The sequence below is a fragment of the Bufo bufo genome, chromosome 9, assembly GCF_905171765.1.
Source record: "Bufo bufo chromosome 9, aBufBuf1.1, whole genome shotgun sequence".
NCBI lineage: Eukaryota > Metazoa > Chordata > Amphibia > Anura > Bufonidae > Bufo > Bufo bufo.
The window spans coordinates 125,037,368-125,049,460 of NC_053397.1; the positions used below are offsets into that span (position 1 = coordinate 125,037,368).

At 42.7% G+C, this 12,093-nt stretch overlaps 1 protein-coding gene across 2 annotated transcripts in view; it reads right to left on the reverse strand.

The window, feature by feature from the left end:
- Positions 1-12,093, reverse strand: part of ATF6 (activating transcription factor 6) — a 465,865-nt gene that overhangs the window by 145,389 nt on the left and 308,383 nt on the right. For both annotated transcript variants that reach the window (XM_040407064.1, XM_040407063.1), the window contains exon 11: positions 10,353-10,475. In XM_040407064.1, coding sequence (XP_040262998.1) covers positions 10,353-10,475 — 123 coding nt within the window. The remainder of the gene's footprint in view (positions 1-10,352; positions 10,476-12,093) is intronic.

Consider the following 12,093-nt stretch of genomic DNA (forward strand, 5'->3'; position numbering starts at 1 on the left):
GGAAAAGAGTGGTAAGTGAAGAAACTAAAGATTGCTTTATGCATAATGCTGCTGCAGCAGTAACATATGCTAAAAAAAAAATTTTTTATGAAAATATGACAGTTATCCTTTAAGGCTCAAGACATTGTGGGCGTCTGATGTCACTTTACGCCACTTCCGGTCACATGATAAACACATGGCATTAAAAATAAGTAAATACAACTCATAATAGGAACAAACTAAATACAATAATGCCCCCAAGGATTACAATCGATACCTTCGTTCTGTGTTACTTATAAATAGCAAAGAGCACTAGGCCATGGGTAATCCGGTGTGAGGACTTGTGGAACGCCAGAAAGGTGATACACACGTGCGTTCCAAAAGCCGGAAGTTCCTTGCTGAATGAGCAAAAGAAGCCCAGTCAAGGAGTGCACATTGCGCATGACTCGTCACCATGTTAGAGCACAATAGGATACAGCTAGAATCGTGCTCTACGTCTAAGGTGCCCCTCTGAGCCATATGTGGTGCTACAGTTAGGGGAACAAATCAACAGACAACCAAAATCAACCTGGGCAGTATTTTAAACAAAGATTATATACTGTATAAGCCCAGGGTGTCCTTCAGATAATTGTGTACGGAAGCAAGCCATTTTTGGCCATGATGGGTATACAGGATTCCCAACCCATACACTTGCTTGGGTCCCCCTTTTTTTTTTTTTTTTACAGAAATCAAATATGAATAACACAGAACAAAAAAAACTGCAGAATAGCTACAGGAAGCAAGAGAATGAGGCGGTGAATCAACTGGGCCTCCTTACACAGAATCCTTTTGTCCCAGTCCCCACCTCTTGGCGATTTACGCACCACCTCAATCACCTGAAATCGCAAGACTCTAAAATTACCAGAATGATATTCCAAGACATGTCTTGCTATCGGTTTGTCTCTCAGATTCTTGATGTCACCAATGTGGTCCCCCACTCTCTGGCGTAGTTCTCTCTTAGTTTTACCAACATAACTCAGAGGACATGGGCAGGTACATAAGTATATAACACCTTGAGTTCTACAGTTTTCAAAGTCTCTCATAAGATAGGTTTTACTGGTGGAGAGACTCTGGAAGCTTGTGGATTTCCAAATCAGGGGACAACAAATACAATCCTGTCCACATTTGAAAGTTCCACAGGATTTTCTACTGAGCAACATGTCTGTCTGAGAGGGTGCTTTGTAATGACTATGTACTAGTCTGTCCCTGAGAGACCTTGTCCTCCTATAAGTGATGAGTTGTCTAGGAGGAATACAGTCCCCCAGGTCTGGGTCTGATAGTAATATTCCCCAGTATTGTTTTAGAATACCTTGAACTTTTTTATTCTGGGTTTCTTAAGTGCCAACAATTCTCATAGTATTATTAGTGACGACGGGATCTGTCTGTGGAGTAAGCAAGGATTGCCTGTCTCTATGAAGAGAATGATTGAACGCCTCTCTAAAGGACTTCAATGGGATATCCTCTTTGAATAAACCTATCTAACATCTCCTGCTTGAGTCCGAAATGATTCATTGGATGAACATTTTCTTCGAGTTCTCAAGTATTGTCCCTTGGGGATGCCTCTTTTTAGGCTCAAGGGATGGTGACTATCCCACTGTAACAGGCTATTAGTAGATGTTGGTTTTCGTTAAGTGGTGGTATGTAGTTTACCATTGGTCTTAGAAATACGGATATCAAGAAACACAATACTTTGTCGTTCTATCTCGTACCTAAATCTAAAGCCAATGGTGTTGATATTTAGGCGTTGAACAAAGCTTTTAAACAGTTTCATGTCACCATCCCACAAAATCAGAATGTCGTCTATGTAGCGACCCCAGAAGACAACATGAGACATGAATTTCTCAAGGTCATCCACAAAAACCATGGTATCCTCCCACCAGCCCAGGAGCAAATTGGCATAACTGGTGGCACAGGGGCTCCCCATTGCCGTGTCCCCGAGCTGGTGGTAGTACCGGGACTCAAACAAGAAATAATTATGCGTAAGCACAAATTGTAAAATGGTAGGAACTAACAGGTTATATGCCTGGAAATGAGTGCCCCTATATTTGAGGAAATGTTCCACAGCCTGAAGGCCACTCATGCGGGATGCTGGTACAAAGTGCTTCCATAGAAACATAGAATGTGTCGGCAGATAAGAACAATTTGGCCCATCTAGTCTGCCCAATATACTGAATACTATGAATAGCCCTTGTCCCTATCTTATATGAAGGATGACCTTATGCCTATCCCATGCATGCTTGAACTCCTTCACTGTATTTGCAGTTATCACTTCGGCAGGAAAGCTATTCCATGCATCCACTACTCTCTCAGTAAAGTAATACTTCCTGATATTACTTTTAAACCTTTGCCCCTCTAATTTAAAACTATGTCCTCTTGTAGCAGTTTTTCTGCTTTTAAATATTCTCTCCTCTTTTACCTTGTTCATTCCCTTTATGTATTTAAAAGTTTCCATCATATCCACTCTGTCTCGTCTTTCTTCCAAGCTATACATGTTAAGGTCCTTTAATCTTTCCTGGTAAGTTTTATCCTGCAATCCATGTACTAGTTTAGTAGCTCTTCTCTGAACTCTCTCCAAAGTATCATCTATGGAGGCTAAAAAAAAAAATTCTTGTCTGCCATAATGTTATAAATTTTTTGCATTAGGTCCGTCGTGTCCCTTAGATACGAGGGAAGGGAGACCACAAAGCTACGGAGGATCTTGTCTATATAGATGCTGGCATTCTGAGTAATGGAATAAACGACTGACACAATGGGGCGGCCTTTTAGGGGAGAAAGCCCCTTATGGATGTTAGGTAGTGCGTAAAAAGTGGGCACCTGGAGATGCTTAGATGTCATGAATTTTAGTTCATCACAAGAGATAATCTTGTCTTCAAAAGCCTGAAGCAGAGTAGACTCAAGTGTAATCAGACAATCAGGGGTGGGGTTTTGTTCCAAGACCTTTTAACAGGTTTTGTCATCAAGAAGGTTGAGGCACATCTTACAGTATACTTGATGGTCCATCAAGACTATATTACCTCCTTTATCAGAAGGTTTGAAGACCAAAGTAGGATCATTTTCCAAGGACTTTAGTGCCATCATTTCATTCTTAGCAAGATTGTTAGTACCACTAGAGTTATATTCAGGGATTTTCTCAATCTGTTCAACAACCAAGTTTGTGAATATATCCAAGGCAGGATTCTCCTGAGGGGGGGACATCTTTGTACTTTTTTCTTTCAAAGAGGTAAAGGGTCCAAAGCACAGAGGACATTGATTGTCAACTGTTGGAGTAAGTCCATGGGATGATAAGTTCACAATCTGATTCTCCTGTAGATTTATTTGGGTTTCCCCTGTTTTTGTACAGCCCCACCCTCCCTTTCTCCGAGTTGATAGGGAAAGGAACCCATCCCTCCCTCTAAAAAAGAGGAGGATGAAGTAGATATTCCAGACGAGGGCATTTGCCCCGACCTTGATTCTAGTGGTGGGTGTTGAATTGACACATTGCCCTGTTGTCTTATTCCCTCCTTCCTCCTCTCATTCGCCATCTTCTCTTACCCCTTTCCCTAGATTGTATTTTTGACCTAAAAGTTGTACCGGTCACTTTTTCGCTGTCAGAGGAGTCGATATCAGTAATTGAATTATCAACAGGCTGTGTGGACAGGTTTATATTGGTTGTCTGTTGATTTGTTCCCCTAACTGTAGACCACATATGGCTCAGAGGGGTACCTTAGACGTAGAGCACGATTCTAGCTGTATCCTATCGCGCTCTAACGTGTTGACGAGTCATGCGCAATGTGTGCTCCGAGACCGGGCTTAGTTTGCTCATTCAGCAAGGAACTTCCGGCTTTTGGAACGCATATGCGTGTCACCTTTCTGGCGTTCCACCAGTGTGTTCCACTGGTCTTCACACCGGATTACCCATGGTCTAGTGCTCTTTGCTATTTATAAGTAACACAGAGCGAAGGTATCGATAGTAATACTTGGGGCATTATTGTATTAAGTTTGTTCCTATAATGAGTTGTATCTACTTATTTTTAATGCCATGTATGTATCAAGTGACCGGAAGTGGGGTAAAGTGACGTCAGACGCCCACAATGTCTTGAGCCTTAAAAGGTGCCCACATATATTGTGTATCTACCATTAGAGCATCTGGTTTAGTAACTGGCAGCATTTGCTCATCTCCTGTTTGCTGCAAGTTCTTTCCCCTGATGAACCACGTGGATACCCCCACCTGGGGAAACACGCCGGAAAGAGAAGATTTCAGCAGGGACATCCAGGGCTTTTCAGGGTTTAGCCACCGATAAGTGGAGTCGCCCCTTTTGGGGCGGGTGCTCCGCTTTTAGGCAGGGATACCTGTAGAGTCACCCTAGGGATATAACATCTTCCCCACCCCATCTGTTGGTTGCTACCCCTGAAGACTGCCTGGCACCTAGTGACTGGTATCAACTAACCGTGAGTTATGGTCACAACCATGGTTTTCTGTATTATAATGTTATATATATTATGCAGATGAGTTTACTCAAATTGCCCTTGCTGAGTTCTGAGTAATTGTTCGTACACTATATCATTATACATTTGTGTGGGCACAGGATATATTTGTTGTTGATGTATTGTGTACACAAATGTGTTAGTATCTGTTTGGGGTTCTATGTATTCCGTTTTTAAATGTATCCAGTAAAAGTTAACCCCTTAAGGACACAGCCTTATTTCACCTTAAGGACCAGGCCATTTTTTTGCAAATCTGACCAGTGTCACTTTAAGTGCTGATAACTTTAAAAGGCTTTGACTTATCCAGGCCATTCTAAGATTGTTTTTTTCGTCACATATTGTACTTCATGACACTGGTAAAATGAAGTAAAAAAAAATCATTTTTATTTATAAAAAAAAAAAGAATTTACCAAAAATTTGTAAAAAATTGCACATTTCCAAGTTTCAATTTCTCTACTTCTATAATACATAGTAATACCTCCAAAAATAGTTATTACTTTACATTCACCATATGTCTACTTCATGTTTGGATCATTTTGCAAATGATATTTTATATTTTGGGGATGTTACAAGGCTTAGAAGTTTAGAAGCAAATCTTGAAATTTTTCAGAAATTTTCAAAAACCCAATTTTTAGGGACCAATTCAGGTCTGAAGTCACTTTGTAAGGCTTACATAATAGAAACCACACGAAAATGACCCCATTCTAGAAACTACACCCCTCAAGGTATTCAAAACTGATCTTACAAGCTATGTTAACCCTTTAAGTGCTCCACAAGAGTTATTGGCAAATGGAGATGACATTTCAGAATTTCATTTTTTTGCCAGATTTTTCATTTTAACCCATTTTTTCCACTAACAAAGCAAGGGTTAACAGCCAAACAAGACTATCTTTATTGCCCTGACTCTGCCGTTTACAGAAACACCCCATATGTGGTCGTACACTACTGTACGGCCACACGGCGGGGCGTAGAGGGAAAAGAGTGTTGTGTGGTTTTTGGAGGGCTGATTTTTATGGACTGGTTTATTTACACCATGTCCTGTTTCAACCCCCCTGATGCAGCCCTGGAGTAGAAACTCCATAAAAGTGACCCCATCTAAGAAACTACACCCCTCAAGGTATTCAAAACTGATCTTAAAAGCTATGTTAACTCTTTAGGTGCTCCACAAGAGTTATTGGCAAATGGAGATGAAATTTCAGAATTTAATTTTTTTTGCCAAATTTTCAATTTTTTCCACTAACAAAACAAGGGTTAACAGCCAAACAAGACTGTATCTTTATTGCCCTGACTCTGCCGTTTACAGAAACACCCCAAACTCCCTAATAGTGACCCCATTTTGGAAACTACGGGATAAGGTGGCGGTTTTCTTGGGACTATTTTTAGGGTACATATGATTTTTGGTTGCTCTATATTACATTTTTGTGAGGTAAGGTTACCAAAAATTTAAATTCTGAAATTTCATCTCCATTTGCCATTAACTGTTGAGGAACACCTAAAGGGTTAATAAAGTTTGTAAAATCGGTTTTGAATACCTTAAGGGGTGTAGTTTCTTAGATGGGGGTCACTTTTATGGAGTTTCTACTCTAGGGGTGCATCAGGGGTTCTTCAAATGGGACATGGTGCCATCAAAATCGGCCTTCCAGAAACCATACAGAGTTCCTTTCGTTTTGCGCCCTGCCTTTTAGTGATACAGCAGTTTACGACCACAAATGTGGCGTTTCTGTAAACTGCAGTATCATGGTAATAAATATTAAGTTTTGTTTGGTTGTTAACCCTTGCTTTGTTACCAGAAAAAACGGGTTGAAATGGAAAAGTGCCAAAAATAGCAGTTTTGCCACCGTTTTTATTTTTTTGGACCGTGTTAATCTGGGGGGTTAGGTCATGGGGTATTTTTCAATAATGAGTCTTTTTTTTTTTTTTGCCGATTGTATTAGGTAGGGGCTCATTTTTTGGGGGATGGTTTTAATGGCACTATTTTAGGGGCTATATGACTTTTTGATCGCTTGCTATTAAACTTTTTGTTCTGTAAGGTGACAAAAAAATTATTTTTTTGCATTTTTTTTGGACCGTGTTAATCTGGGGGTTTAGGTTATGGGGTAATTTTATAGAGGAGATTATTACCGACGCGGCGATACCTAATTTGTATACTTTTTTTAATTATTATTTTAGTTTTCGAACATTTTGAACAAATTATTTTTGGTGTCTCAAGTTTGAGAACCATAGTTTGGAAAAGGGGATTATAAATTTAGTACTCCATGGAAGTGTGGAACACCCTAAAGCAACCAATAATGCAGAGGCCCGGATGATCGGGGCATGTGTCACATTGAGTAGTGGTGTCCTTCCGTATTCCCCTCCTGTGACACACTCTGCACTTTTTTTGGGCCCGTCCCTTCTTTCCAGTATGGGGGACCACACCTGGAAAGTGTTGGCCAGGGACGATCCGGGTGCCTCCAGTTCCCGAGGTACTCCGGCCTGCTCTTTCCCGGTCAGAATAGATCAGGGCCTTGAGGACTGCCTCATAGAACTGCAGGAATTTCCCTGTGTTGCCAGTGCACTGGAACAGTACAAAAGAGTTGTACAAGGCAACCTGTACCAAGTAGACCGCAACTTTTTTGTACCATGTCCGCGTTTTGCGCATGGCGTTATATGGCTTGAGGACTTGATCAGAGAGATCAACTCCTCCCATATACCGATTGTAGTCGACGATACAATCGGGCTTGAGGACCGTTGCGCGGTACCTCGCACAGGGACAGGGGTGATGCAGTTACCGTGAATTGTGGACAGTACAAGGACATCCCTCTTGTCCTTATATCTGACCAGCAGCAGGTTTCCACTGGTAAGGGCACGGGTCTCACCCCTGAGGATAGGTACCTGGAGGGGGTGGGTAGGGAGGCCGCGTTGATCCACGTCCGACAAGCGGACGTGGATCTGGCAGCGAGGGACTGGAACAAGGGGATACTAGTATAAAAGTTATCCATGTAAAGGTGGTAACCCTTATCTAGCAGTGGGTGCATAAGGTCCCACACAAGTTTCCCGCTAACACCCAGAGTGGGGGGACATTCTGGTGGTTGAATACGGGAATCTCACCCCTCGTACACACAAAACATGTAAGTGTACCCTGAGGTACTCTCACAAAGTTTGTACAGCTTCACCCGCTTTGAGGGAACATACTGGCACAAAATTTGTCTCCCATTGAACGCAATGAGAGACTCATCAACCGCGACCTCCCTTCCAGGTACGTAGGCCTCCAAAAATTTGGCCCCAAAGTGATCGATGACCGGCCTGATTTTGTACAGGCGGTCATAGGCAGGATCACTTCGGGGGGGACATGCTGCATTATCTGCATAATGCAGGCATTTCCGGATGGCCTCAAACCGGGAGCGTGTCATGGCCGTACTGTAGAGTGGGGTCTGGTAGAGGATGTCCCCACTCCAGTAATGCCTGACTCTAGGTTTCTTGACTAGGCCCATGTGCAGCACGAGGCCCCAAAATGTCCTCATCTCGGCTGCACTGACCGGGGTCCAGCCACCGGGCCTAGCCAAAAAGGAGCCCGGGTTTTGAGTGACGAACTGTTGGGCGTACAGGTTCGTCTGCTCCACCATTACATTTACCAGTTGGTCACTGAAAAAATGACTAAAAAAAGTCGTATTCAGTGAAGCCCACTGTGTAAATCTGGACTCCTGGTTGTCCAACAAAATCAGTAATCACTGGCTCAAATCGCTCTGGGGTACACCAGCCAAGTTCACCTGAAGGGGGCTCAGATGGACTGACCTGGTGGGCCGGAAAACTAGTACGAGCCCCAGAGCTGCTCGTACTAGGGTGGGCCACAGGGTACCTAGCATGGGGGTCCCCTCGATCCGCCTGGCCGTGTCTCCACCGCCTTGGAGGCTCATTATCGCTTGATGATGAGGAGGACGCGGATGCGCCCAAAAATAATTTTCTACTGTAAAAAAATATTTCCCGAACTCTGGTTCGATTCCAAGTAGTACCTTGGAACCGAACCAGAGTTTGGGAAAAAAAAAATTTACAGCAGAAATTCATTTATGAAGTTATTATGCAAAGTCTCGCGAGACTTCGCAAACTAATAACTTTGGCTCAGCTGAGCCAATACATTCTAATACTGTACGGAGCTCTCACTCTGTACAGTATTCAAAGTATGCAAATAGAGTTCGGATGTTTAATCAGAAGTCGATTCGCTCATCCCTAAGGCCAACAATACCTAGAAAGGTTTAGTGGATCTTGTAATGACGGGCAAGTCGATTCGCTCATCCCTAGCCTTCATTTATTCACGTTTTCCCCATGCATGTATTTGCAGGTTGTCTGAATTTCTGAGCTCGATTAGGTGGTTTAGAGCTAGTTAGCGCAGATACATTTCTAATTAAGATTTGCATTATTTTTCTATCTGCATGGTGTGCTATCGCAGCACTATCCATAGACAGGTCAATTAATTTGAAAGGTTAAAATGCGCTCAAAGGGGTTTGGCACCTTTTTATTACTGATGATCTAACCAACGCATCTGAACAGAGCGAGTCCGACACCCGGGAGCCCGCACTACAGCCTTCTCGCCGTTTCCCAGATGCCAGTGACGTCACAACTATTATCACTGGCCTGGGAGCGTTCACTTCAATGGGGCTGAGCAGCACCCAGGCCAGTGATAATAGTCGTGACGTCACTGGCCTGCAGGAAACAGCAAGAAGGCTGGTCGAAAGGTGTCCCGGGTGTCGGACCCCCGCTGATCAGATGCTGATGATCTATCCAAAGGACAGATTATCAGTAATAAAAAAGGTACTGAACCTTTTTAAGGCTCCCTAGGTTTGTGTCAACTATACCTGAGACATAGCATCAAAATCTACAATAAAAAAAACAGTGACATTTTCGCTAAACTTTCTCCAATTTTAATGTTAGGGGTTAAAACTGAGATCTGTATTATATTTTTATAATTTATAGTGGGTTAAAAACAACAAAGAAGCCATAAAAAAAAAAATTGTGGCCGTGGGCAGGGAAGGGGACGGACCGATAGGCCTGTCTCCTTACCATTTTTTAGCCCTGTTTTAGTCATAGAAAACAGTCTAAATGTAATCTAATTACATTTAGAACTGGCGCTGGATGCACCGTAGTTATGGAGAGGCCTTTGCCTCTTCATAACTTCGGCGGATCCACCACCAGCTACGGGCCGTTATTAAGGCCGGCGTCTAAAAAGCTGGTCTTAATAAATGTGCCCCTTAATACCTTTAAAAGGGTTCTCCAGTAACATAATGAACATTCTATCTGCATTCCACATTAAGTACCCCAAACAGTGCATTTTTCTGCCCCAAGTCCCTATTTTTCAGGTCAGATGATCTGATACCAACAACGGGGTAAGGCCTCATGCACACGACCGTGCCGTTTTTTGGCGTCTGCAAAAAACGGAAGCCGTCCGTGTTGCCTTCCGCAATTTGCGGAACGGAACGGGCGCCGGCAATATAAATGCCTATTCTTGTCCGCAAAGCGCGGACAAGAATAGGGCATATTATATTTTTTTAGCGGGGCCGCGGAACGGAGCCACGGATGCGCACAGCGGATTCATTGAAGTGAATGGGTCCGCATCCGAGCCACCAAAACAGCGGCTCGGATGCGGACCCAAACAACGGTCGTGTGCATGAGGCCAGAGAACCCTTTAAGAAACAGTCTTAAGTGCAGTTAAGCTTTAGCATAATTGACCTACCTATTAGAGACCAGATCTGATTTTACCCTTTAAATGATTGCAAGAGTCACAACTAATATATATACCTTCAGTTCATAAATATTATATACCTACTTTATCGACTAAGATAACTTGATTGTAAAATATTTTCACGCATAATTAAAAGTGAGATTTTTGCTCTCCTAACCTAAGGGATTCTGTCTGGTTGACATGTGGTCTGCAAGGAGGAGGAGGAGGAGGAGGAATGTACATCAGTGGATCCTCTTTCACAACCATCAAGGCCTTTTCAGTTGAGATGTGATTTTCATGTCTAGAGTGCAAGAATAAAAAAAAACAGCTACCTGATGTAAGCATGAAGAGCTGACAAAATAAACATTTCTTACCACCCGTTCACAATGTATGCTATTAGGCACATCTTTACTAGTGGACAAAATAAAGCAAAAGTGAAAACACTTGTAATAGTAGACCATAATTATACACACACACACACACACACACACACACACACACGTATAGAAACAGTGTATTCATGTGTCAGGCTGCAGGCATGTCTTCTCCCCCCTCTCAGGGGGTAACTAACTCTCCTTAGGGAGAGAGCACCTAATCAGTGTGAGGAGACTTATAGTCTATACACGCTACTCTGGAATTCTGGGAGAGAAGGGATGCAAATGAGCTCTTTACAAGTTTTGCCTCTAATGCATCCAGATGTAAGGCACCTAATCTATAAGTCAATGTTCAGCTCTTACAATAAGCCTTGAGACATGACTTGGATATTAAATAAACCAGCACCACATCTGCAGACAGCTGTTTCGGAGTGATTGCCCCTCATCAGTGCAGAGCAGAGAGTACTGGCTTAACTGGGTGAGAGGCCTGTGTCCGGGTAAGGGGGGAACCAACTCTCCTTAGGGAGAGAGCGCCTTAATCAGTGTGAGGAGACTTATGGGCCATACACGCATCTCTGGAATTCTGGGAGGGAAGGGATGCAAATGAGCTCTTAACAAGTTCTGCCTCTAATGCCACCAGATGCAAGGCAGCTAATCTATAAGTCAATGTTCAGCTCTTAAAATAAGCCTTGAGACATGACGTGGATATTAAATACATCTGCAGACAGCTGTTTCGGGGTGATTGCCCCTCATCAGTGCAGAGCAGAGAGTACTGGCTTAACTGGGTGAGAGGCCTGTGTCCGGGTCCAGGGGGAACTCAGAATTCTAGAGGAATGTGTATGGCCTATAAGTCTCCTCACACTGATTAAGGTGCTCTCTCCCTAAGCAGAGTTAGTTCTCCCCTGACCCGGACACAGGCCTCTGGTGGCATTAGAGGTAGAGCTTGTTAAGAGCTCATTTTCATCCCTTCTCCCCCCTCTAAAACTAGCGCACGTGAACCAGGAAGTTTAGGAGGAGAGGGGAGGGGGCTGGGTTTAGGCTTCATACACAGCCTAATGTGGCCACCATTACAGTTCTACTACCTTGAAGGGCAAATCTGCTAAATATTTATACTATTCTGTTCTGCTATGTTATACTATGCTTTCCAGCAACCACATGGACACCTGAATCTGGATCAGTGGCCAGTATGACATCTATAAAAAAATAAGGGTTGCTTTTAACCATAGATAATGACATGGAATACAGATAAATAGAATATCACTAAATATCAATAACTCATCGAAAAGGTGATTTAGTTCAGTAATTCAATTGAAAAAGTGAAACTCATATTATATAGTTTCAGTACAAACAGAGTGATCTCTTTCAAGCATTTCTTTCTTTTAATGTTGATGACTATGGCTTACAGCTAATGAAACCTGAAAAGTCAGTATCTCAAAAAATGAGATTATTATATAAGACCAATTAAAAAATATATTTTTTTAAGAAAGGTTGGGTTCCTGAAATGTATGTACAGTATATGCATTGGTCGGGGCTCCTTTTGCATGA